The sequence below is a fragment of the Penicillium vulpinum genome (genome assembly GCF_028829585.1).
Source record: "Penicillium vulpinum strain IBT 29486 chromosome Unknown utg000002l_segment0_segment0, whole genome shotgun sequence".
Taxonomy (NCBI): Eukaryota; Fungi; Ascomycota; class Eurotiomycetes; order Eurotiales; family Aspergillaceae; genus Penicillium; species Penicillium vulpinum.
In genome coordinates this window covers 3,451,963-3,477,594 of record NW_026643242.1, presented here as the reverse complement: position 1 = coordinate 3,477,594, position 25,632 = coordinate 3,451,963, and the positions used below count along the sequence as shown (strand labels likewise).

The 25,632-nt window shown below is 47.3% G+C and overlaps 12 protein-coding genes across 12 annotated transcripts; 6 read left to right on the top strand and 6 right to left on the bottom strand.

Annotated features, from left to right (window-relative positions):
* Nucleotides 1-193: 193 nt before the first annotated feature.
* Nucleotides 194-3,307, top strand: N7479_004380 (uncharacterized protein; the record flags this gene model as incomplete). The annotated part of the gene is made up of 1 exon (XM_057252077.1): nucleotides 194-3,307. The coding sequence occupies one exon, from the start codon at nucleotides 194-196 to the stop codon at nucleotides 3,305-3,307; it is 3,114 nt and encodes a 1,037-aa protein (XP_057111402.1).
* Nucleotides 3,308-3,465: 158 nt separating this feature from the next.
* N7479_004379 (uncharacterized protein) lies at nucleotides 3,466-4,572 on the bottom strand (the record flags this gene model as incomplete). The annotated part of the gene is made up of 1 exon (XM_057252076.1): nucleotides 3,466-4,572. One exon carries the CDS (start codon nucleotides 4,570-4,572, stop codon nucleotides 3,466-3,468), a length of 1,107 nt encoding a protein of 368 aa, XP_057111401.1.
* A 559-nt stretch (nucleotides 4,573-5,131) lies between these two features.
* Nucleotides 5,132-6,388, bottom strand: N7479_004378 (uncharacterized protein; the record flags this gene model as incomplete). The annotated part of the gene is made up of 3 exons (XM_057252075.1): nucleotides 5,132-5,636; nucleotides 5,692-6,170; nucleotides 6,233-6,388. 3 exons carry the CDS (start codon nucleotides 6,386-6,388, stop codon nucleotides 5,132-5,134), a joined length of 1,140 nt encoding a protein of 379 aa, XP_057111400.1.
* A 686-nt stretch (nucleotides 6,389-7,074) lies between these two features.
* Nucleotides 7,075-8,095, bottom strand: N7479_004377 (alpha/beta fold hydrolase; the record flags this gene model as incomplete). Its single annotated transcript, XM_057252074.1, is given in 4 exon segments — nucleotides 7,075-7,251; nucleotides 7,305-7,491; nucleotides 7,503-7,657; nucleotides 7,730-8,095. 4 exon segments carry the CDS (start codon nucleotides 8,093-8,095, stop codon nucleotides 7,075-7,077), a joined length of 885 nt encoding a protein of 294 aa, XP_057111399.1.
* An 812-nt stretch (nucleotides 8,096-8,907) lies between these two features.
* Nucleotides 8,908-10,493, top strand: arp6 (actin family protein; the record flags this gene model as incomplete). Its single annotated transcript, XM_057252073.1, has 4 exons — nucleotides 8,908-9,412; nucleotides 9,472-10,177; nucleotides 10,236-10,298; nucleotides 10,355-10,493. 4 exons carry the CDS (start codon nucleotides 8,908-8,910, stop codon nucleotides 10,491-10,493), a joined length of 1,413 nt encoding a protein of 470 aa, XP_057111398.1.
* A 1,654-nt stretch (nucleotides 10,494-12,147) lies between these two features.
* On the bottom strand, nucleotides 12,148-13,228 carry N7479_004375 (3-hydroxyacyl-CoA dehydrogenase family protein; the record flags this gene model as incomplete). The annotated part of the gene is made up of 3 exons (XM_057252072.1): nucleotides 12,148-12,878; nucleotides 12,950-13,049; nucleotides 13,100-13,228. 3 exons carry the CDS (start codon nucleotides 13,226-13,228, stop codon nucleotides 12,148-12,150), a joined length of 960 nt encoding a protein of 319 aa, XP_057111397.1.
* Nucleotides 13,229-13,751: 523 nt separating this feature from the next.
* On the top strand, nucleotides 13,752-17,390 carry tof1 (putative DNA repair protein (Tof1); the record flags this gene model as incomplete). Its single annotated transcript, XM_057252071.1, has 3 exons — nucleotides 13,752-13,838; nucleotides 13,909-16,282; nucleotides 16,333-17,390. The coding sequence occupies 3 exons, from the start codon at nucleotides 13,752-13,754 to the stop codon at nucleotides 17,388-17,390; spliced, it is 3,519 nt and encodes a 1,172-aa protein (XP_057111396.1).
* Nucleotides 17,391-17,646: 256 nt separating this feature from the next.
* On the top strand, nucleotides 17,647-18,699 carry N7479_004373 (GFA family protein; the record flags this gene model as incomplete). Its single annotated transcript, XM_057252070.1, has 1 exon — nucleotides 17,647-18,699. The coding sequence occupies one exon, from the start codon at nucleotides 17,647-17,649 to the stop codon at nucleotides 18,697-18,699; it is 1,053 nt and encodes a 350-aa protein (XP_057111395.1).
* An 850-nt stretch (nucleotides 18,700-19,549) lies between these two features.
* Nucleotides 19,550-20,497, top strand: N7479_004372 (PhzF family phenazine biosynthesis protein; the record flags this gene model as incomplete). Its single annotated transcript, XM_057252069.1, has 1 exon — nucleotides 19,550-20,497. One exon carries the CDS (start codon nucleotides 19,550-19,552, stop codon nucleotides 20,495-20,497), a length of 948 nt encoding a protein of 315 aa, XP_057111394.1.
* Nucleotides 20,498-21,099: 602 nt separating this feature from the next.
* N7479_004371 (uncharacterized protein) lies at nucleotides 21,100-21,984 on the top strand (the record flags this gene model as incomplete). The annotated part of the gene is made up of 1 exon (XM_057252068.1): nucleotides 21,100-21,984. The coding sequence occupies one exon, from the start codon at nucleotides 21,100-21,102 to the stop codon at nucleotides 21,982-21,984; it is 885 nt and encodes a 294-aa protein (XP_057111393.1).
* Nucleotides 21,985-22,023: 39 nt separating this feature from the next.
* N7479_004370 (SRPBCC family protein) lies at nucleotides 22,024-22,509 on the bottom strand (the record flags this gene model as incomplete). Its single annotated transcript, XM_057252067.1, has 1 exon — nucleotides 22,024-22,509. One exon carries the CDS (start codon nucleotides 22,507-22,509, stop codon nucleotides 22,024-22,026), a length of 486 nt encoding a protein of 161 aa, XP_057111392.1.
* A 465-nt stretch (nucleotides 22,510-22,974) lies between these two features.
* N7479_004369 (uncharacterized protein) lies at nucleotides 22,975-23,526 on the bottom strand (the record flags this gene model as incomplete). The annotated part of the gene is made up of 1 exon (XM_057252066.1): nucleotides 22,975-23,526. One exon carries the CDS (start codon nucleotides 23,524-23,526, stop codon nucleotides 22,975-22,977), a length of 552 nt encoding a protein of 183 aa, XP_057111391.1.
* Nucleotides 23,527-25,632: the final 2,106 nt, after the last annotated feature.

Genomic DNA, 25,632 nt, shown 5'->3' with positions numbered 1-25,632 from the left:
CTCTAGATCTCTAATTCTTCATTCTTTTGCGCCAAAGACCACGATTTTGACAGGGCAAAAACTGCCATTGCAGCTTCCCCCCGCCCTCCACATTCTTTGTCCCGATCCTTATCATCAGACATGAGTGTCCGAATTTCTTAAACTGCAACTTTCTCCCTGACCAAATACCAACATCAATAACCGGAACGACAATATGGAAGGTCAGCCCAAGACATCGACGCGCCCTGTAACTGGTATACCGCGCCCTACAAGTGGTATTCCACGACTTACTTCAAGATTGCCTTTACCCACGACCACCGCATCAAAATCGATCAAACCCTCACCTTCCCGAGATAGATTGCGAGCCGATCCTGGCCTGGACGAAAGGAGGTTGCGAAGACCATCTTACAACGCGCTCGTGAAAAAACCGTCCTTGCGCCACTTGTCGCCACCTAAGCCGCAAGATGACCCTATCCCAGCCCTCAAGCAGGATAATGTCCAAGTTGGGGACGACAGCACACATATTCCAGATGAGACGAGCTCAACTGCTGGGGACGATGACACTGGATCAATCGCATCGGCCCAAGAAGCACGCGGCCGTCGTGGAGTACGCCCATCTTTGTCTGAACGTACACTGGAGACGCTAGCGCAAATTCCACCATCACCGGCTTCGGCGGGTAGGAAGTCTAGCTTTTTTAATGGCGGCAGCCCGGTACGATCTCCATCGCGCGCCCCGTCCAATGTGTCGACCATTTCGAGATCGCCATCGCGGGCATCATCCTGCGCACCGTCTAGCAACGAACTATATACCCAGCCCGTTTCGAAGCTGCGTCTTCCCTCGAAGGCTCGCATGCCGACTGCTGGATCTCTTTCTCCAGTTCGCGGCTCGGAGGAGAACGTGAGCCCATCAAGATTGAAGCGGCCATCACCTAGACAAAGTATTGCGCCTGGAACCGGCGTCCACACGGACATCAGTTCGCCGCTCAAGAAAAATATACCCGAAAGACTGATTGGGAACAAGGATGCACCAAAATCATCGCTTATCCGACCATCACCCAGCAAGGTTTCCACAAAGCCTGTTAAGTCAAATATGGGTCCTCCAGAAAGACCCCTCCAAGTGAAGAAAACAAGAAAACCTCAAACAGAGCAGGCCTCTACCCTACGCTCTCCCTCGACGGGGTCAAGATATGTGTCTGCTTCTTCCAACATGGCTGATGATCTGTCCCCGGAGCAACAGGCGGAACTTGAAGCAAGAAAAGTCTCTAAATCGTCCAGTACGCTACGTGAAACTATAGCAAAGGCAAAGGCTGCTCGTAAAGCAATAGCGGCCGGAGAGAGAAATGAAACGTCCCAAAAGCAAGTCTACCAGGCCCCGCCTATCGATGCACCTCTTGATTCGTGGGCGGGCGGCGACGATGATGATCCCTTCAATCAACTGCCCGAAGGGTCTAACAATTTGGTGATGCGGAAACGCGTACAGACAGGACGCGCGACTGGCCAATTGAACATCGCGGCGTTTTGCCTGAAAGAGATTCCAAAAGAAGTGCTAACGATGTACGACTACGACCCAGAGAACTCTGGGAACTGGTTCGAAAACGTTGATCTTGTCAAGTTTAATGCTGCGGACAATGAGCTGGAACAGATCTCAGATGCCACCTTCCCCGATATCAACCCTGAGGAGTTTGATCCCGAGAGCGATGATCGAGGGCTTCAATTTGGGGGCCTTGAAACGTTGGATCTCCATGGAAATATACTCAAATCACTCCCGATAGGTCTTCGACGTCTGCAAAACTTACGCACTCTCAATCTGTCGAACAATTCTTTGGACATGGCCAACATCGAGATAATCACAGAGATAAAGTCTCTGACGGACCTGAAACTTGCTAATAATCAACTGCAAGGGGAGCTAACTGCCGTCATTGGCCGTCTTCATAACTTGGAGTTTTTGGATCTGCGTGGTAACGCTCTCACCCAGCTTCCAGATGAACTCGTTGGATTGAGTTCTTTGAGAACATTGGATGTCAGTGAGAACAAGTTTACTTCTTTGCCGTTCGAGGTCCTCAGCAAACTTCCCTTGAAAACGCTCAATGCGCAGAAGAACAGACTGGAAGGCACTTTGATCCCAGCATCAGTGGAAAAGTTGGAGAACTTGCAGTCCCTGAATATCGCCAATAATGCTGTGGTGGTCTTCTCAGCCGATGATGCGCTTGAACTTCCTAATTTACATACTCTCCTGATCGGTGTCAATCGCATCACGCATCTTCCATACATGAATTCTTGGCAGTCATTATTAACGCTGTCTGCCGAGGAAAACAAGATTGCAGAGCTCCCACAAGGCTTTGCGGAGCTTAAGAGTCTCAAGAAGGCCGACTTCACAGGAAATGACCTCACGCTCTTGGATGAGAAGATTGGATTGATGGAAAACCTAGCCTCTTTGCGGATTTCTAACAACCCGCTTCGTGAGCGCAGGCTGCTGAGGATGGACACCGACGATATCAAACGAGACCTGCGGAGTCGCTGTGAGCCTGATCCTCAGGACACAGATGACGAGGGCTCAGTGGCCACGCAATTTACTCTAGCCCCTGAGAGTCCCACGCTCGATGGCAGCTGGCAGATTAAATCCGGTGGGACTCTTGACAAGTCTTATGCCGAAATGACCGATCTTAAGGTGGAACAACTCGAGATGATTCCATCGCTAGATATTCGATGTCTCTATCTGCAGCACAATGAGTTGAGCTGCTTCCCGGCCCCCGCAATTGGAATGCTCGCGCAGTCTCTGGTTGAACTTGATCTTTCACACAACCCCTTGAGTAGTGCTGACTTCTTGTCTTCTCCGCTTGAGTTGCCAAAGCTTCAGTCGCTGACTTTGAACGCGGCCAGCCTGACGTCATGGGAGCCTCTCTTGTCAAACCTGATAGCCCCATCTTTGACCTTCTTAGATGTATCGCACAATCGTTTGAAGGGACCACTTCCCCATCTGAGACAGATTTACCCAGAGCTCAAGACCCTTATAGCCTTCGACAACCAGATCGCTAGTCTGGACTTTGAAGCCGTACAAGGGTTGCAAGTCTTGGAGCTAAGCAACAATGAACTTGTTTCGCTACCCCCGAAGATTGGCTTGCTAGCTGCTGGACGTTCTCCTCAGAACTGGGGCAATGGATCGGCCTTGAGACGTTTTGAGGTGGCTGGCAATCGATTCCGAGTACCTCGCTGGCAAATAGTTGCCAAAGGAACTGATGCGATTTTGGACTTCTTGCAAGAGCGGATTCCTATTGGTGATCTGCCGGAATGGGAACGGGAACACGAAGCTCCTGAGGAAGAGTTCTAAGACATGAGATCTAGTTGAAAGTCATGATTTGAAAAGGCTTGTATAATATCACTATGTTTGTTCTATGTACATATACATAATATTGCTGTCTATGCTTTTCTCGGGCTTTTGTCATATCATCATCAGCTTCTTTGCAGCTTCGCGACAGATAATTACCTTCATTTTTTCTCAATTGACTTGCTGACCTCGTCAATCACCTTGAGCCACGTCTTCGACCATGTAGCGAATTTGTCTGCAGGTGCATCGTTCTTCACGTCTGCAGTACCCCAGGGTGACGCGACCAACTCCACCGCTTGTGTGGCACACTTCCTTGTCTTCTGCAAATACTCAGCGGAGGTTTCAAAATTGGCCTCGTACAACGCGCCGGCTGCCTCGTCGACATCGTCCGGGATAGCTTGCAGGTTCAGCATCAGGGTCTCCAGCTTCTTGACACCAGACGAAGAAGCTAATGGCGCATTTCCGGCATTCTTCAGCCGGTTGTTGATGATAGCTGGGTAGATCTGAGCAATAGGCTTGAGGAAACGAATGGTAGATTTCTTGTGTTCCTTGAGAGCAGCCGTCTCTTCTTCGTCATCCTCATCATCATCATCGCCCTCATCGTCACCGTCACCCTCCCCCTCATCGTCAAGAACATCATCAAAGAAACCATCGTCCTCTTCTTCCGGATCCCAATCCTCGATTTCCTCAACCGCGTCGCGAACTAGGTCCCTCCACTGTTCAACGCGGCGCATGACAAATCCAACAACACCCTTATTCGCAACATCGGTTATAGTATCGCATGCATCCCAGACACGGCCCGTAGCGAGCATCACAGCATCCTTCTCAGATTTCGTCACATCGCTCTCCTTCTCTGTATCCTTCTTCTCCTGATCTTTCTTTTCTCCAACACGCTTGACTTCCTGAACCAGCGACAAAAGTTCTGTCAAAACTGTCTTGACAAGAATCAAGACCTCGGAGTGAAACGCCTTGGTGTATTGCGCCGGTGTAACGAGAAGGGAAGCGGTAACGAGCGACGGTAACACGGATTCATTGAGCTCGCGGAGTACAGTGCTGATAGCGGAATGTGTGAAGGGCGAGGTAATGGCCAGAAGAGAGAGTTTCGTGACATGTGCCTTGAGCGCGGTCGATGAGAGTGTTAGGAGGGACAGGGCTTCGGCATCTTTTGCGACTTCGGTTGCGGCTGTTGGGGGCGTGACGAGCGCTGTTTGGAATTGACCGATGAGGGTTAGGGTAGTGCCAAGGATGGCAGACAGTTTTTTGGACATTGTGAGGGTCGTGGGCTGGCTAGGGGTGGGTTGAAGGGGAGTGTAATAGAGGAAAAAAAATTGGGCGGTTGGGTCTGATAATCATCGCGGGGCTGATTAGGGCTCTGCGGGGTCACCTGGAATTTCTATATTAAAGCTGTTTGTTAGCTTGAGGTTGGTTTAATTGGTCTACTATTTGTAGATGATCATGTTGATCTTAATTTTCATCTTTATTTTTCCCTCTCTCAATTCACAGATGGTAATAATTTTGTCGTTACCATCTTTTAACGCCCTTCTGGCAGACCCCTTGTTTACCTCAACTTAGGTCGCGAAGAGCTCTCCACATGCCAAATTCTATCTAAAAGCCATGCATGGCTTATGTTTGACGGAAATACCAGATAAACCAGTGCAGTAAAGCTACTTTGCCGATTTTTGCTCAGTGAAATCAAGCCCCGACCCTGAGTAAGCCTTTAATATTAGTCTCATCACGTGCCTTCTATTGTATATAACGCTGCAACGACGGTCAATCGGACCAATATTAATCAAAATCATAATATAGTATAATACAAAACAAAGGTCCTTAGTGCGTAGTCTGCGTAAACTCCTTATCGACTCTAATCTCAGTCAGAGGAATCTCATCTCCATCAGAATTTGCTCCAACCTTTGGACCCAACACGTTGGTGTACGTCTTTGCATGATCATACTCCGGCCTGAACGTGGTATCCATCTGTGCCTGTTCTCCTAATGAGCCAGGATCATCTGGTAACTGATAGAAAGAATGTCGTTTCGGATGCTTGGTGATGGCGGCAGTGGACTCTGCTGCTCCTGAAGGCTGAGTGGCAGCGTCTGTGGTTTTGGAATTTGTTCCGTTTGTGCTTCTGAAGAGACCCAGAACATTACCGCGGATACCCAGCATGCGTGCTATGAAACGGAGAGCAGGGCGGATGGTTGGGAGGTTGGCCGAAATGATGCCGGCGGCCATTTCGATCGCGGTCCAGCCAACTGTTGGAGCAAGAGTGTAGGAAGAATCAGCCGCATCGTAGGTAAAGAGGACTGAAAAACGGTAGGCGGAGGCGAAGACGACGCTGTTGAGGTTAGATTGTGCGGGGTTTTTCTTTTTGGGAAATGTTAATGACTTACAAGAATCCCAAGCTGAAGGCAAATAAAACGGCTATCTTTTCAGAAATTCGAAGTTGGAGCTTCCACACTTGTGGAATTGGAAGGATTAGAATGGCAAGATCGCTTGCAATCGTTGAGATGGCGTTCGCGATCCATGTGCCAACCTGGTCGATGCACCGCCCTGGGAGATGGGGATACCATAGTTTCTGGACGGGGACGCAGATGAAGATGAAGAGAAAGGTTATACAGATAACCCAAAGAATAATAAAGATTCCAATGATGTATGCCCATGTCTTGAAGTAAGGAAAGCGGAAAATCCGGTAGTACATGAGCAGAATGCTCAATTTGGTCCATACCAGGTTAAATACGTAGAGAACTTCCGCCACAACAAGGTATTTTGCAATCAAAACCACGTCTCCCAGTGGAAGGGTGTCTGCATGGAGTCCCATTCCCTTATTAATCATAGCATAGATGAACCCGACAACGATCAGGTTCCATAGCTTTATATTTCGATCAGAAACTATGCAATTAGAATTCAATGGAGTGAGAAAATCGAACTAACCATAGAAAAAATGACCATATAGTCGTCCCACCACAGCTTTTGCATCCGCTCATAACGGGCGAGTAGTCGAAGACAAACCGTCACGAAGGCCAGCACCGTGACTGAGGCCGTGGTAGCTATAGACCATGGCTGCAGGCTGTCCTTGTTGCGTTCCATGAGTTCCGGTTTAGGGAGGTAGACATACGGAGTAGAACAAGGTTAGATGTTCAATAAAATCCCAAATCTGGGGTGCGCGGCTAGTGACTGCATAAAAGACATGTAAAAAGGCACCCTTCTATGTAATCGATCATTGGCTAATAGAGGCAACGTCTTTTATTCTCCACTTTATTCATGACTCTGATTCATGAATTCGTAAACGATTCGAGAAATCCACTTTTGTGCCTTTTGACAAGCTTGGCGTCTCGAGTCTGAACTTAACAACCCACACGGGGGAATTTGCTCCGGTGTGCACTAAATATCACTGATATGTACTCTATATGTATTACTCTTTATTTACTACATATGTATGTAATATCACATATCTACTCCGTATGGATGGTTTGTATCGCTAATATGCAAAGTCGAAGGAACCACTAGTAAATGGCGTGCAGATCCTACCCACGTGGATGCAGGGGGTTTGTGAACTGATTTTAAATAGGTTTGCCAAGTACGGAGTAGAAAAATACGGACAGAAAATTTCCACTCCACAAGAAAAGAGACTTAATTAAAAAAGGAAGGTACATAATAATGGCGACTTTGTTGAGTCTTAGAACCACAACATATGTTGTACTTTGTATTGACAGGCTCCTTTATAGTGGCTAAGCCTTTCAGTATATAGGAAATTATCAACATATCCTTTGATTCTATACGTTGTACTTAGTTACCATCTCCAGAAGGGCCTCATTCACCTCCTTTGGGTTAGTGGCGTTCAGGTAATGGGCACCCCCTTCAATCATTACAAGTTTAGCCTCCACAGACGAGCTGAACCGTTGAATATGCTCCGCAGGGACGATCGTCCCAAAAGGAGTGTCTTCAGTTCCCTGCTCGAGTTGTTAATGCACAAATCATCTACACTAGTAAACATAGGACTCACCTGTAGCCAATAAACAGGACATTTAATATCCCCGATCCGAAGCAGGAGCCCATCCCTCTCCAATAGGCAGTTGAGTGCCATTCGGACCTTTTTCCGGCCCTCATCACCCTTATACACTTCCTTCAGGGTCTGAGTCCAGAATGCAGATCTCTCTTCGGTGGCAGCGGCACCAAAGCCAATCCCCCCACTAATCCACACCAGACATCATCCACAACAAAGTCGGGCGTAGCCGAGGGGGTGGACCACTTCTCATAAAACACCGTGAGATTGGCGGCAGGATCCCAACAGCCCTTGGACCGAGAATCCAAAGATTCATAATCCATGGAGGTTCCGAGGGGCATGAGACCGAGAATCTAGCAATATACGAGGTTAATACTATTGTTTGGGTTTGGCTTAGGCTTAATAGTTCATTGACTGGGACCTACTCTGTCTGGGGCTAGGAGGGCCATCCTAGTCACAATCCATCCTCCCTGACTTGTACCCAGGGCGAAGGCTTTCTGAATCCCGAAGTGGTCCATGACCTGTAGGGCCATGTGGGCAGAATCCCAGTACGTAAAGTGTTCCGAGGGGGAACTGGTCGAGCCATGGCCTAACGGCTCAATAGCCAAAAGATTCATGGCATTTGTCAGAGCTTCGTTGTTGAATTGATCATGATAGAGAGACGCGGTCATGCACATCGAATTAATGAGCACACATGTAGGCTTGGAGGGATCATAATGGTCCTTAGAGAAGGCGTATCCAGCCTTGATGCCACCCAGGTGTGGAACTTTGATAGTTTGAAGGGCAGCCATTCCGTAATAATCGGTGATATTCAAGATGTGTGATTTATCTACAATATACTTTGGGGAAAAGAAGTCAATATGCCCCCCTCCTACAGGAGTTAGCCGAGGAAGCCCCTCCATATTTTCCTGTCTGTAAAATGCGTACGGAGTACTCTGTATGGAGTATGTAAGCCCCGAAGGTTAGTGTAACGCCTCTTGTATTTCATCCTAAATAAGAGATTGATCTCCAATTGACCATCTTGTGGAGTCAGCTCGACAGACTGATCGTCAGGATTGGCTTCACTTCTGCACAATTAACAACTCCAAACCTATGGGCTTCCATACTAAAGCTATCGGGTGGTGGGGCCGGACGTTTGAGACATTATTGATACACCCACCTTCCATAAAATCATGCGACATTCGCGTATTGAAATATTTATGACGATATCGCCACATTTTAGGGGTTTAGGGAGATAAGATGAAGTTGGGAATGTGCAACTAGCGACAAGCGCTCCGGAAATAAGTTTGACCGATAAGCCCAGCGCTAGTCGCTAATATATAGATCTCGCCTCCTGACTTCAACATCAGTGTCTTACACGTAGACAGTAGTTTATCTGGTAGAAGGTGCGTTTCCCCTTCCTTGTTGAGTGTGAGCAATGGACAAAATGTTTCTTCCCCCGTAGTCTAAGCTTGGCAACCCTGGATAGTCGCACGTGACTAGATAGCGTGGCCCGTCATATTACTAAGCAGGGATTTTCGATATCAAACAAGACAAACACATTCATCATTGCATTCTAGCTTGACGGAAGCTCAAAGCTTTTTGTTCATCGTTGCCAGCCATAATGGGAACAGCAAAGGCTCGCGCTCCTCCAAGGACGCCTGCAACTCCCACACAGCCCGTGGAGACGTCGCGATACCTACCCGACAAGACCTTCATCATTGATAATGGCGCCTACATGATTAAAGCCGGCTACGCTTCTCATGCTCCAGCCTCCGATGAAGCTGTTTCTGTTTGCTCATCAATACCTAATGCTCTCGTCAAAACACGCGATAATAAGATTGTCATTGGCGCGCAGCTAGCGACGGTCAACGACTGGAATGAGGCGATGTTCCGGCGCCCGGTGGAGAAGGGATATGTTGTGAACTGGGAAGCCGAGAGAGAGATCTGGGATCAGTCTTTCTTTGATGGGAAGGTGACGGCTCAGAATCGAAATCATCACATTGCGGACCCGGAAGACACTACCCTTGTGCTTACTGAGGCGCCGAATGCCTTGCCCATTTTACAACGGCACACTGATGAGATGGTCATGGAGGAATGGGGATTTGGAGGATATGCGAGATGTTTGGGTACGGTAGTCCGATTATTTGGTGCCGCATATGATTCTGTACTGACCGCAAGTCTATAGGTCCAACCCTCAACGCATGGAACGAAATCCATTCTCTCTTCGGCGATCCTCTCTCCAGTACATCCGACGCATCTATCTTGCCCGCAGATTGCTTAATGGTCGTGGATTCTGGCTACTCGCACACTACAGTGACTCCGGTCTACAAAGGCCAAGCTCTTCAACGTGGAATCCGAAGACTCGATCTTGGAGGCAAGCACCTTACAAACTACCTGAAGGAGATTGTGTCAATGAGACAATACAATATGGTGGATGAATCATATATTATGAACGAAGTCAAAGAGGCGGTCTGCTATGTTAGCAATAACTTTGCTGGTGATTTGGAACAAACATGGAAAGGTAACCGAAAACGCCAGAGTGGTCCCGAAGAGGGAATCGTGTTGGACTATGTGCTTCCAGACCCCAATGCAAACAAGAAGGGCTTCATTCGACCTCACGATCCTCTTCTGCATGCCAAAAAGAAGAAAGGAGCGGCTTCTAGGCTCAGCGCGGATGTGTTGTCGGAGGATGTGCTGGTGCTAGGCAATGAGCGCTTTACAGTCCCGGAGCTTCTATTCACTCCCGGAGACATTGGTATGAAGTCAGCCGGTATACACGATATGATTCTTCAAAGTTTGTCTGTTTTGCCCACTGGTCTGCATTCTGCCTTCTTGGCGAACGTTCTCGTTGTCGGCGGAAATTCTTTGATTCCGGGATTTATGGAAAGACTGTAAGCGTTTGGAAGTTCAATGGCTACAACCTTTTACTCATGAATTATCTTTTTACAGGGAAACGGAATTGCGACAGATTGCCTCTTCTGAATGTGTCGTGAGAGTACGCCGGGTTAAGGAGTGAGTGACGATGCATCCGGTTATCTGGACTTTAAAAGTACTGACATTTGCAATAGCCCTGTTCACTCAACATGGCTAGGAGGTACCCGCCTTGCTGCAAACAGAGAGGAACTTAGCAAGATATCTATCACTCGCCAAGAATATCAAGAATATGGATCAGGATGGGCTGTTCGACGATTTGCTGGCCTTATATAAGGTTCCAGTCGCTTGAAAAGTCTTTGTGGGGTTAAGTATGGGAGTTTTAACGGCCGAAATCGACAGCATTTATAGCATTTAGTGATACCCTGGTCAATCTGTGTACAGAATCTTTTGGAACGAATATAAAAGTTTAGTTCAAGGCTAGAACACCGTCATGCTCAACATTACGACGTGATTATTCGCTCTAATTTTGGAATAAGCTGTCTTCTTGCTTGTTCAGGAAATCCCCAGATCCATGGATCCACGCTTGGTCCTTGTTCACCTCTATGTTGGGGCTATTGGCCTGAACAATCCAAAAACATCTCCATTGTTTTGCGGTTTAACAAAATAAGAGACTCACAAAAGAAGTCAGCCTCTGCTATCTTCTTGATATACTGACTATAAAACAGTAACCCCTATCTAGTTAGGATGTAGTCGTCACTCCATAATGAACCATGGGCTCTTCAGGAACAAGAACGGAAATAGTGTCTGTCTATCCATGGCTAAATGTTAGATTCCTATGTGTATAAATGGCTTGAAAGATGAGGTGTACCCTGAACTTCTACATAAAAGGATATCTTTAGGCCTGGAATCTTATATCTTGCCATGCACCCTGTCCCTACTTGAAGGGCCCAGCACCAATCCCTCAAAGTCGACACTGAATCCACGGCAAAATGCCCAGGAGGCGCTCGTCCATCCAAAAACTTCTAGACTACTTGGAGCGAGTTTTCAAGAAAATCAACGGGGATGTAGGCCTGTTAGTAAAGCCCAAAGCCAATCGACAGCCCATTACAGGCAATATATTAACTATCCACAGATGCACAGGGTGCTTCGAAAAGACCTCAACTAGCAAACTATTAACTACTCCCTGTGAACACCAATACTGCCCCTCATGCCTCCGTCGACTGTCCTCAACAGCCTTGGACAACCCAGAGATGTTTCCGGCAAAATGTTGCTGCCAAGAGATCCCTACCAACGCACTCCTGGCGGTGATGAGCTCTCGAAACAAACAGCGCTATATCGTTCGATGGGAGGAGAACAATGTTCCCCCCTTGGAGCGCCTGTACTGCCCCCGAGCGACGTGTGGTCAGTGGATCCCTCCAAAGAGCTCCGGGACACGATTAGCGTATCGTGTTTGCCCTCATTGCCGGGCAAAGGTCTGTTCCAAGTGTGCGGATTTTTTCCATCTCGGCTGGCCATGTAGCCATGACTCTGAGATGCAGGCGACGTTGCAACTCGCAAAGGACAATAATTGGCAGAGATGCTCCAATTGCCTGTATTTGGTTGAGAAAGTGGACGGATGTAACAACATGGTTTGTAGGTGTGGGCATCAATTTTGGTAGGTTCATGCATACACAGACTAGGCAAAATGGTTAACGCTAATCGAAAAATAAGTTACCTTTGTGGTCAACGTGGCCGATGCGGATGTCCTCCACGTGGCATTGAAGATGAAGACCTGGATACAGATGGGGATATTGATGTTGATACACTGGTCGCTGCAATGGAGAGTGGAATTGGGGGGTGAAGCTTGTTGGTTGAATGATGAGGCTTAGAGAATGGACGAGGGTGGGTAATCAATGTTTATTTTCAGCAAATCGCGATCTAGATTAATATGATGCAGGAAGGGTATCTTGATCGAAATGCTTTTCCTCATCCCGGACACACAAAGCAGCTAGTAGTCGTAGAAACCCTTGCCGCTCTTCTTGCCAAGCCAGCCAGCGTCCACCATGCGACGCAGGAGACCAGCAGGTCTGTACTTGCTGTCACCAGTCTCCTGGTGCAAAACGTTCATGATCGCAAGGCATGTGTCGAGGCCAATGAAATCAGCCAAAACAAGGGGGCCCATGGGCACGTTTGTGCCAGTCTTCATAATGTTGTCAATATCCTCACGGCCACCAACGCCAGTCTCCAGACAAATCACAGCCTCGTTAATATAAGGCATCAAGATACGGTTGGCGATGAAGCCTGGTGTATCGGCTGACACAGAGGCCACCTTACCCATCCGCTGGACAAAGGCAATAGCGGTATCCATTGTCTCCTGGGATGTTTGGAGTCCCCGAATAATCTCCACACCCTTCTGAATGGGGACAGGGTTCATGAAGTGGGTTGAGATGACCCGGGAGGAAGCCTGAAGGTCGGTGGGGTCCGTGCTGGTGGCAGCGGCAATCTTGGTGATGGAGATGGAGGAGGTATTTGTTGCCAGGATGGCATGCTTTGGGGCAATCTGAGCCAAGCTAGCGAAGATCTTTGCCTTCAGTTCCGGGATCTCAGGCACAGCCTCAATAACGAAGTCGACCGCGGAGAGACCGTCCAGCGTCAAACTTGTAGAAATAAGCCCACGAGCTTCATCAGCCGCCTCTCGAGTGAGGCGCTGCTTTGCTACATCTTTTTCTAGAAGTTTATCTATTATCCAATGCCATGTCAGATAATTCCAGGTGGCTGCAGTAAACTATGTAAACTGGAGCTCGGCGTACCGGCAAACTTGAGGCCCTTATCTAAAGAGGCCTGCGAGGTATCGACGAGAGTGATCGGGACCTTTGCCTTCTGAGCAGCAACAAGGGCAATTCCCAAGCCCTGAAAAAGTGTTAGATTTGCAGCGTGGTGGTATATTCCGTGTTACACACCATTTGGCCCGCACCGATAACGCCTAGCGACTTGACCTCGGCTGCGCGAACTGCGGAGGTTGAGCAGAAGTTTCGGGCTACCGTAGGGCCTCTGCGAAGGGAAACATAGCGAAGAGTAGAGGTAATCATGGCCGCAGTAGTTTCTGGAGCTATGGGAGAAAATGAACAAAAGGAGTGAAGAATGTAAATGCGAGGAAGCAAATAATCGGTATCTACTCCGTACTATGACTTCACGTGCTTTTCGGACGTCATTGTATGGTTCTCGACAGTGGCCATCGAGACATGTCTCTTACCGCCTTGTATATCGGCGAGCCATGTGCTCGTTTGCAACTATTTTCTATCGAATCAGTTTGAGATCACGCGTGATATAATATAGACCCTGAGAAATAGAGTAGAGTGGAGGGAAGTAAAGTTTAAGCAAAATTATGGGACGCTTGCTATCTATACAATTCAGAAGAAGAGAGTTATAGATCTGACATTTTGCCAGATACTGCACCAGTGGCCGTTAATATCGAACGTAAGAGCACCGGTTATCTTCGGCACTTTGGCGGCCCCCAGTTTATCCGAATCGCCGAAGCCGAACACGCGTCGACGCGTTCCCCATTCAACTCGATTCGGGAAGCAAATTAATGGGGCATCAAACCAGCCCACCATGGATGAAGAGGTTGTTCCTCTAGGCCACGACGTGCAAGTCGTGGACCCAGACGTGCGCAACTATGTTTACGGCCTGGTTACTGCTGTAAGTTTACTTACACTTTTTTTCCTTTGCCTGCTTCTGGGTCAATTCACTGATACGCTTGGTTATCTAGCTCGGAGGGTTCAATGGCGAAAATGCCGACCAATACGTGCTTGGAGACGATGCCCTGGCATGTTTACGCGACATTAAACGCTGGTTGAAATTGTACGATGAAAAGAATAATCGGATGGACGTTGCGCGGTGCCTTGGAGAGGCCAACGTGATCAATGGTGATCTCCTTCCTATCCTCTCACTCTGGTGGGCTAGTGGACAAAACAATAAGCATATGACCAGGATCGCACTGGCGTGCTTGGAACTTCTTGTTCCCCTAACATGGCCCGTGGAGTTTCACAGCCAGATGACAGTCAACCACCATCGCCATACCCCCTACATCCAACAGACACAGGTGCAATACAAGCGAGGTATTCTAAGATCTGGGGGATTGAATCTCCTTCGCGCAGTCATTCGAATTGCCCTTCCAAGCATGGCGATTCCTCGATCCGAACGTGGAGCCCGAGACGAAGGAATTCTTAAGTTGATGTTGTACTTACTGCGAAATATTGCGATCATATCCCCCAATACCCGACTTGCAGCAGAAGGTGACGAGGAAGAAACATCCAGATCAGCGACAATCAACGCCTTCCATGAGCAAGATGCATTTGCACTTCTCCTGACTATGTGTTCCAATGTCGGCGAGGACTTTAGCCTTCAAGATATTCCTCTGATGGAGACACTTTTCCATATTGTAAAGGGTGTCAATGTCGAGAAGTTATTCATGGACGATGAACAGAGAACGGCCAAGCGAACCGACGAACTTAGCGATCTACTGAAAAAGGAATCATTGGTACGGAGGGAGTACGCAAAAAATGCGCCTACACGTCATGGAAGATTCGGCACAATGATCTGGGTTAAGCGAGACGATGCGAAGGTCTCTACTGTCTCTGGACAAGGTGTATTGCGAGATGACCAAACTACACTACAAAAGATGGATGAGAGCAAAAAGTGGAATAAACCTCGGCCTCGTCGCAAACAAGATGATGTGGTCCAAAACAATAACTTCAACATGCCGGCCCATCTTAATTCTGAGGCAACCAAGAACCTCAGGACTTTCGTGGAGGAATTTCTGGATTCCGGGTTCAATCCTCTATTCACCCATGTGCGAAAGGCAATTGAGCGTGAAGCCGAGCGCGTGGTAGAAATCAACCATCGCCAATTCTTCTACACAGTCGGTTGGTTCCTGGAAGCAGAGCGCGTACGACGAACTCGACAGCTCCGTCATCGCTCAGCTCAGAATGGAGGAAGAACAAAAGATATTGAACCCGACAGCTATGGTCTGGTTGCTGGCGTCCTAAACCAAGAGACATTCATTACTCTGAATCGGGCTATGCAGAGTAGCCTGGACCACAAGGAATGGGAAGATCTCAACGCCCAGATGCGCTGCTTCACTCAGATTCTGTTGACTGTCCAGGAAATGGCAGTGTCACCACTCGAAGAAGATCAGGAAATTGCGGAAAATATTCAAAACCGAATTTTCTACGAAGAAACAACTCATGACCGGATCCTTGCTATTGTGCGCGGATACAAGGACCAAGGGTTTGGCTATCTGGATGCATGCACGGAGTTGGCACATGTGTTCCTACGTATGCTGGAACGGTATTCCAAGAACAATGCCGACATGCAAATCCGTTCCCGGCGAAAGGCCAAGAAAAATCAAAAGAAGGCCGCTCAAGCTGCCGATCAAGAGGGAGGAGATGACGACGAGGAACGTGACTCTGAAGACGAAGACATGGAAGAAGCCGCCCAAGTCACCAAGGAACGCAGCTTCGACTTTAAGCGATTCTCGGCCAAGTTCTGCAACCAAAGTTGCGTGGATACTTTTGTTACGTTCACAAGATTCTACCGAGAGCTTAACTCTGAGCAGCTCAAACGCGCCCACCGCTATTTCTACCGGATTGCATTCAAGCAGGAGATGACTGTCTTGCTATTTCGTGTGGATATTATCAGCCTTTTCCATCGAATGATCAAAGGACCAGGGCCCATGGACTCGAGCAAGCCTATATTTAAGGAATGGGAAGAATTAGTCCGGCAAATAATTCGACGAATGGTCAAGAAGATTGAGCAGCGCCCCGCCTTGATCACTGAACTGCTTTTCAGCAAGATCAATTCCACTATCTACTACCTTGAGTACGGACATGAAAAGCAAACAATGTTCAGCTACAAGCGTGCCCCACCAGAGCTTGTTATCACATCACCGGAGGCGACGACAAAGGAAGCGAAACTCCACATTGTGGTTGGTGCTCTTGTTCTCGATGGTAGAGCAGATCTGGTAAAATGGATCAAGGATATCTTGAGCTCCGCAGCTTCCGAAAGAGAGGACTGGGAGACCCAAGAAGAAGTCCGTCGCGCCGAGAACCCCGAGACTAGCAGTGTTCCCAATCCGATGATTAGTATGTTCCCCCAACACCCTGATTGTAAATTAATACTAACAACAAAACAGCCGTCAAAGGCAAGGACGAGTCCGTTCAGAATGCCATGTTCACGAACGCGAGACTACGTCTGCTCATGACCATCGTCGGATTCGAGCGACTCGGTGTTGAAGACCTGCTTGGTACATCTTGGGTCGTCCCGGCCTCTCTCACGTCCGATGACTTGCGTGAAACAGTTTCTGAAATCCTGAAGGCCCTTCAAACCCCGTTCTCTGGAGATGACAATGATGATCCTCGCAAGCACATCCAACCAAAGAACAAAGGAATCGGTCGTAGCAACATGGTTCAAGGCACGCTTGATGTTAACTTCGGATCAGAGTCCGAAGGCGAGGACATTCCAGATGGTCCCTTATTCCCGGCGAATCTGCGGTCAAAGTCTAGTGCGCTGGATGACCTCAAGAAGAAGCGTAAGAAGCAGAAGAAGAACACCACTGAGAGGGAGCCGCTGGACGATGAAACTTTAGAAGCGCGGCGCGACGCGCGTCTATCAAACGCACTTTCTCGCCAAGCGAAGATCAAGAGTGATCTGTTCATTCATGCCAGCGACGACGAAACCGACGAAGAAGCCGACAAGGAATTCTTCCGGCTCGAAGAAGAGCGGCGAATTAAACAGGCAAAAGATGTCAAGAAGGCCTTGCTTACTGGAGCTGTTGAACCCTCAAGCAAGGGCAAAGGGAAGAAGTCTGCCGCCCGCAAGAGAACTAGCGATACTGGTACATCCGCGGCCACAAAATCGAAGCGACAGCGTCGTGATTCCGGCTCTGCTGCTAGCGGTGCTGAGAGTGATGCTGATGGCGATATTCTCATGGCGGAACTCGACGCTCAATCCTCTCACTCCCAACAGGAGATCTCTACTAGCCACGGTGCTGGAGAAGACGAAGACACCCCTCTCACATCAGGCGAGGATGATCTTGCTTTTGATGATGATTTCGCATTCCTTCGAGATGACCCGAGCAAGCTTCAAGCTATGGAGCTCGAGGCTGTAGATGATGACGAGGAAGATGTGCCTGTGGCTCCAACCCGGAGACGTATGCGCGGTGGATTTGTGATTGAGAGTGACTCTGAATAGTGGTTTCACTTCAAATTTCGGTTATAATGATCTGATGAGGCGTTTGGCATTGAGGTGGAACAGGAAATTAACTGTAAAGAGATACCTAAGCTCAATGAGAACAATTTTACGACTTATTATTTCCTATCTGCCCAGTCATCGAAAAAGCCAAGGTCCGTGCTTGCTGAAGCATACAGAATACGAGGTTCCCCCACACTTGATAATCATCTGCTCTGATTCTTCTTTAAAGCAATTTCGGTTCCTATTAACTTTCAAAATGGCAGATAGCAAGACTCTCACAGCAGCATGCCACTGCAAAAGCATTCACTTCGCCATAACAATTCCCACAGATGCCCTCCCCCTCAAAGTCCACATATGTCACTGCAGCGTCTGCCGTTACACTCATGGCACACCATGTATCTTCCATGCTCCGCTACCAGCAGGCATAGCGCCGCAGTTCATTATTCCGTCCAGCATAGACAAACTGACACTCTACAACCACGCCGAGTCCCAGGGAACGCGACATTTCTGCAGTACTTGCGGCTGCCATATTGGGGATAGATCACACGACGACAGGAGCTGGGTGTTATCTACGGCTATCTTCACTGAGCCAAACCAAGGTCTATGGAAGATGCGTTCGCATAGTTTCACAAATTCCTCGCTTGATGGAGGGCTTTCGGCGATGTTGTCCCATATTGATGGTCACCAGCTTGAAGTCTTTAACTCGGAGACATCACTACATGCTAGCAAACCTGGAGACAGTACCAGAATAGATACAGTCAAAACCGAGGAGAGGTTGCACGCTGAATGTCACTGCGGCGGCGTTTCGTTCTCTATCGCCCGTCCCAGAAAAGAATTCCTTGCTAGTCCTGCGAGCGAGGGATGGGTTTTGCCAAGAGATACGAGCAAGTGGCTTGCACTTCTTGATATCTGTGACGACTGTCGCCTGGTCGATGGGTCGAATGTTGTAGCTTGGATATTCGTTCCAGTTGATCACATATCCCCTTCTCCACCGGGAGATTTGATTATTGGGTCGATGAAAAGTTATAAGTCTAGTGAAGAGGTACTACGGACATTCTGTGGCACGTGTGGCGCGACGGTGTTTTATAGCTGTACCGACCGGCCGGGGATAGTTGATGTGGCGGTTGGCATTTTGCGTGCACCGGAGGGGGTGATGGTTGAGAATTGGGCATTGTGGAGGAGGAGGATTAGTTCTGGGGGTGATGGATTGAAGTATGATCCTGATTTTAGTAGAGCGTTGATTGAGGGATTGGAGGTATGGGGGAGCGAGAGGGGTATGCCGGAGGATTTTCTTCTCCCACGAGTGTAGTAGGTCAAAATGACTTTTATACTTGTTTCTAGACCGTCCCAAGTGTAGAAGTTTGACAGAAACCAGAGTGCATGGTAAGATCAATGAATATGCACAACTTTCCATGAAAATGATTAAAACTTGCTATTTCAACAATCTGACATCGATGATTCATTGTAACATTTGAATATATCACGGGTACCAACTCGTGGACTTTTGTATGGTAACCGTGGGAAGCCAATTACCCTGCCCAGGCGGGTTTCACCGGATAGCAAATCATACGGATCAGGTGCTTTTTGTATGGAAACTCCATACAAAAGGTACATAAACATAACGTTTAGATATAACATCCATTTTTTTTTTTCAACTTCCAAACTAGCTTAGGGAATTCTAACATAGATCTTGTGTAATCGATTTGCTACTAAGAAGTCCCAATTTGGGATATAGAAGTGTAGCATTTTGAAACACACCATATACAAATACAGTATGTAAAAACAAACCCATTATTTTACTTTAGGAACACTGGATAATTCTCAGTAAGGCTGATACTAAGTATTTGAAACTTCATTTATACCATATATATCTTCTTTTATCCTTCCTACCTAGTCTGAGAGTTAAGAAAATTGACGTTGTAACCATGTTGTATTTATGTACCTTTTGTATGGAGTTGCCATACAAAAGATACCCAATCTGTATGATTTGCCATCTGGTGAAGCCCACCTGGGCACCAACACCGGTGTGTTGGTGGGCTTGCTACGGATATGCCGAGTATTATATCACATGATGTTTTCGGGTATTATATCTGGGTTCAATCCAGTATTTTAACTTAGTCTTCGATAGTATCTGTGACATTACCAATATCCATCCCGATATGACTCACATCAACTTTGTCACTCTCGATGTCTTTACATCAACACCCTACTCTGGCAACCCGCTAGCAGTAGTCTTCCTCCCAGAAGACGACTCAGCCGCTCTGACACAGAGCCAGAAGCAAACTGTCGCACAGGAATTCAATCTTGCCGAGACTATCTTCGTGCATCCAGTACGCGAGAAAAGCAAGCGCACCATCGACATCTTTACCACAGACTGCGAAATCCCCTTCGCAGGCCATCCCACCATTGGCGCAGCCTCCTGGTTCCTGAACCACTCAACCAACCCCGCGGATGGAAATGGCATCACCACCCTCGTGACTAAGTCCGGTGATATCCCCATCTCCATCCAGAATCACGAGACCAACCAAATCGCTGCACATATTGCGCATAATACGCATATTCATGATGCGCGGCTCACCTTAAAGGAGTTGGCGAGGCTGCACCCGACGCTGGCGCCGTTCTTTACACAGCCAGATGTTACTTTCCCGTGCTTTTCGATTGTCAACGGGATGAGTCAGGTGTTTGTTGAGCTTCCTTCACTTGAGGCGTTGGCTGCTGTTACGTCTGCGACCGGCGGGGAGCTGGTTTCTGATAATTATCTTGATGAAGGGTGGAGGACTGGATTAACCTGTGTGTATTTCATTGTCCGAGATGTGGAGGATAGTGTCATGAAGAAAAAGGTTATTCGGTCCAGGATGATACTGGGAACTGTGGAGGATCCAGCTACTGGCAGTGCGGCTAGTGGGTTGGCGGCGTACTTGGCGCTCACAGAGGGCAAGGCAGGTGAGAATTATCAGTACCATGTTGTGCAGGGCGTTGAAATGGGACGCCGGAGTGAGATTGGTGTTGGGGTTACTTTGGACGGTGACAAGAAAATCGCACAGGTTGTGCTGACAGGCACTGCTGTCAGCGTATCTGAGGGCAAGATTCTGGTTCCTCATGCCTGAATAAAAAACTAACCGCGGGCCTAGCTTGGATGAGTCATAATGCAATACCAAGTATCATGCAAGTCTCGAGTGTGCTGCGCCACAGCCTGTAATAAGTTCTTTTTCGAGAGGCTGCAATCTGCCTGTGACTGTGACGTGTTCTGGCGAGTCATATTGGGCTGCAGACTACGGGGGAGATTTGACCGACTTTATGATTTTACATATGTAGCCAACTCCGAGCTGTTCAGTTATCTGTATTGTATTCTTAAACTATTGTATACTTAAACTGGCCCATAAATGGCGAGACCATCTTCAGAGCTTGACCTGGAACCCAAACTCCATCGATACACACGACATCGAGAATTATATGCCACACCGAAATGCGTTCAACGAGCAAGATCAAACGCAAAACATGTACAGGAAACATATCCAATAGATTCTGGGGAACACGAAGCGTCCCCATTTTGCAAAAAGTATGTATTCTTACCACCTATCAGAACTTTTACTTCTAACATTGAAACCCCAGATTCTTCTCTCTTCCACAGGAGATAAGGGATAATATTTACCGCAAACTCCTTGTCCAGCCATGCAAATTTGATCTATACCACTCGGAACCGTGCAAAATGTCTATTCTCTATGCAAGGCCAGGCCCAAATCCACATACTTGGAACAGAGAAGGCCCGCAATGTGCAAACTGCCATTACTATGTCTGGAAACAGCCACAAGTCCCAATATTCCAATCACCTGCACGAAGCCAGTGGGCAAAACCGCATAGCAATCCCTATATCTGTGACAATTGCTACTGGGACCTGAACGGAAGCGTAGATGGGATTCCATGCATGAGGTCTCTACCATGTCTATGCGCAAGGCGTGACAACCTAGCTATTCTGCTTGTTAGCAAGCGGGTTTGGAATGATGCTGCGCCGATATTCTGGATGGAGAACTGGTTCGCCTTCGAGCACCCTTGTCTCCTGACGGGATTCTTGACCGCTATTCGTCCACAAGTCAGATCGTGGCTGAGACGGATATCGTTTATGCCTATTCATGCTTACAACAATAACGAACACTCTAGTATCTTTCCGCAGTGGCGAGACCCAATTTGGAATGGATGGAATGATATCAGGAGCTGTTGGAGCTTACTGAGACTGTGCGAAGGACTGACGGAGCTGGAGCTCGATGTGCTGTCTCTGACGCGCAAGGAATGGGCTCATGCTATTCGACTAATCCGTGTTAAGAAACGGGTTGTCTTTTTCCGTCAGTTGGATCCATATAACATTGAATATGAGCCTGGAGATCCTATCAACACTGTATGGGGGTCGCATGCTCGGAGGAAACGATTCGACTCGCCCACAACTGCTTTGCTTGCTTCTAGCATGACTGGCGACAGGGCCATTAAAAGAAAAGCTCTGATAACTCATTACTCTGAGAATACATTACATCAAAGATGCGGTGATTATGGGGTCCAATTCATTGAGAAGATGATCGAGGGCCGAAAATGGAATTCATGATAGCATGTCAAGCAGGGTGATTCCCGCCACTGATCAACATCAAAGTTTCTCCTCCTCAACCAGTTGCCTCAACACTTTAATTGTCCCCTCAACCGCCATCTGGCTCATCTTGTTCTCCTTGTCGAACAGCACCGCCAGCTCCTCCTTCGAAATACCATGGTGTCTCCATTCGAAGATATATGTCATGTAGAGCTCCCTGCCAGCTCCTTGACTGATCACATTGCTGATTTTGCTCCCACCCAGCTGCTCGAAGTCTACCCGGGTTGGCTCGAAAGCTGTAACGGTCTCTTGTACTGTTTTCTGGGTTTCGCGGAAGAGGACGTCGCGAACGGTGACGGGGTACCCGGTCAATGGGTCGACAGAGTCACTGATGACCTTGGTGGACTGGATTGCTCCTGGAACAAATGTCTCCGCGGAGCGAATCTTGAGGAGGAGGCCTTTCCAGACTTGTTCAAGGGTGAGTACAGGTGTTGTGCCTGGTGGATTGATAGGGGCGGTGAAGGCGATGTTGTTGGTTGAGGACATTTTGCTGTGGAAGGAAATGGGTTGTAAATTATTTAGATCAATGTTGTGTTTTGATCAGGGGGTTTATCCGGACTTCAGGCTCCTTTTATATCCAATCCAGGGTTGAAAGGCAATGACGAAACTCCGTACGCCGATAAGGTTAATAAGCTCGGCGTTACGGCCCGCGAATGAGCCGGATTTCTAACCTTGGAATATTTCTGAAGATCTCGCATCTGACTAATTGGAACAGACGGCCCCGGGGCCCGTGGGGTCTTTGTATTCTGTAGGGCGCAGACTAGAAATGACAAAGCGAAAATTCTCTGATGTTCGGACTGAAGAAAGATCCAGAAATTTATAGACACTGACAATGCGTGACACGGGGAAAATCAGAGGGTTCTAGATAATGGTTGTCTCCAATCCTCAGAGAAGTGCCCGCGCATAGTGGTTTCCTTGCACGACACATTAAGAGCAAAGTTGACATTTCCATCATCGTGCCGAAGCCACGCCATTTTGTCTCATATAATTAAACACCCAATCAATCACCTCGCAGTTATGACGGATGTGGAAGCTGTTGGTAAATTGGCAGGGCGGACACCAGGGCAGTAGATTCTCGTTCTTAGGAAGGTCTCTGTAGTATTCATAGAATTCAAGGTGCTTGTCGACAGCTAAAATTGCCCAGAATCGGCCATGTTCGGTGTTGGAATCCTCAAGTGCCTCTGTCAGCTGCTCCAATGACTCTTCTGAGGTATCCGTGGGGCGCTTTGCTTTAACCAACGCGAAGTCGAAGATGCCCTGATCCCCTGAAAAGTGGCGCTGGAGGCGAGAGATGAGAAAATGAAAATGTTTGTTGTTTCGGTTTGGTTTAGGACCAACGACATAGCCCATGTTAGCAGGGAAATAATAAGTGAGGATCCCAGATAGCATTGATTTCACGCTGTTTTCATAATTGGAGTTGTTTTCAACAAATTCGACAAAAATATCGATAATAGGAATATCAATGTAGTTGTGCGTAATTGTCTTTTGGTTTTCAACTGTCATTCTTGATCTTCGACTTCAGTCACAATCCCACTGAGATGCACATGAATTAATTATAATGGTTCTTGATGAAGTGATATCCTAACTGGCCAGGTGAGGTCGATATTTGATGGTCCGTGTCGCGCTTATCAAAGCGCCTAGCGATTGGCTATAGCCCTACGGAGTAGAGTTCCGCAAAGCCCATAAATGGGCCTGAACCCCGGGCCCAAAGCCCAACCAGCAGTGGGCTGTGGGCCTAACCTTCGAAGCCCAATCCAACCCACAGCCCATTCGTGGGGGCCCATGAGGCCCCCATTAAAGCCCATTAAGAGGGGCTCAACCAGTATCTTATAATCGCTATACAATATTGTATTCTAACCCTTCTGCTACTTGTATAGAGTTTAAATTTAGAATCGAGAATTTTTATAGCTATATAAGTATATATGTCAATTTTGAATAAAATCTGACGGGTAGAGGTCGAGATACTACGAAAATAGGATGATATTAATGTTTTGATACTCAATATATATTTTGGATTTGTAGGAGTACTACTAGTTAGTACTTTCTGATTGAACTTCTGTAATTTATAAATTATCTAAAGAACGCGCTTTCTCGCGTTTTTAAACGTGATATAGAGAGATAACTAGTAATTAATCCTAAACTATTTAAACCAATGTAACATTACATTTAGAATAAGGCCTAGGAACGGAGGTAAAACGAAGGGTAATTTTAAAATCCCTAAAAGGGGGTTCAACTTCTGAATTCTCGGTATATTTGTACTGTTTGGGGCCCATTTTGGGGGCCCATAACCCACCGGTGGGCCCGAAGGTAGGGCCCAAAGCCCAGCCCATTGGCGGGTTGGGCTGGGCTGGGCTATGGGCTTTATGGGCTTTGTGGATCTCTAGTCATGTTTATGAAACGCATTATTAGTCTATTTCTCAGACCCAAGAGCAAGAAATTTCTAAATCACAGCTAAATCAAAAACATTGAGTGTAGCATGTAGTCAGCTAAGGTGTTTAAGAAGAGTTCTACTCGAAATAGTGTGCACTTGAAACATAATTCGAAAATAAACCTGCCCAGTTGAAGCCCGTAGCAACCATGTAAGATCACCACATCAATCAAGGATACCTTGCGAGAAAGAGCCATTCTTCTGGGCACTGAGAAAGCATAAAACAAACCAGTTGCCGATAGTTCCGAATTTATTTGTGAACAAGGTGACTTCGCTAGATAATATAGTCGGAAAATGAAGCCCGAGAGCTAAGGTTGTTTTAGTGTGGAGCTCCCTGCAATTTATCCCATTTTAGTTCGCCTATCATCAACCATGAATTGACAATACATATAACAGCAACATATTGGAAACCTATATTCGATGATTAAGACTATTTCGGGACGAAAGAGGCGCGAACTAGCTTTGTAGTCGATGAAATTTCGGCTTGATAATGAGAATTTGCTTAAATGTCAGATAGACGGTATCAATTTCTGAGCACTGCTACTTGATAACTTCATAAGTTTTAGTAAACTAGAACTATAAAACACTTTTTTTTAACCCTAAATATACTTATCCTACCCATATCTACGTGAGGAATGACGATCATGATCTAACGTATTGTGTCTTGAGCCTCGAACGCGAGGGCTATGTCCCATTTCGTTTATATCTCTAATTCCCAAGAGGCTATTCCCCCGGTGAACGAATCTAGCCAGTAACGGAATTCGCTTTCCACATCAAGTCTGGAACGATACGTGATAATCGTCATGTATTGGCAGAGATAATGACATAGAAACTGGAAGTAAGGAACCGATCGATCTCCTTCAATTATCAGCCACGAGAAATCTACTGACTCCTCGCTGAAGATACCATAATCCTGTAATTTATTATGTAGCTCCATGATCTCAGAGCATCTGTGTATAGTTAGTCCATCAACATTGCAAACATTGTTTGACAAAAGAACTGTACGTAAGTTATGTCGCTTGCTTAGAGGTCATGATATATTTCGGTGACAATTGGATGTTCCCTTTTTGGAATCTATTTAATAAATGACTAGGTTGAATTAGAGCTATAAATTGTAATCCACCCCACGCTAACTGTATTGATTTCCTATCCTGACCAACGACATCTAGTTGCCACACCGA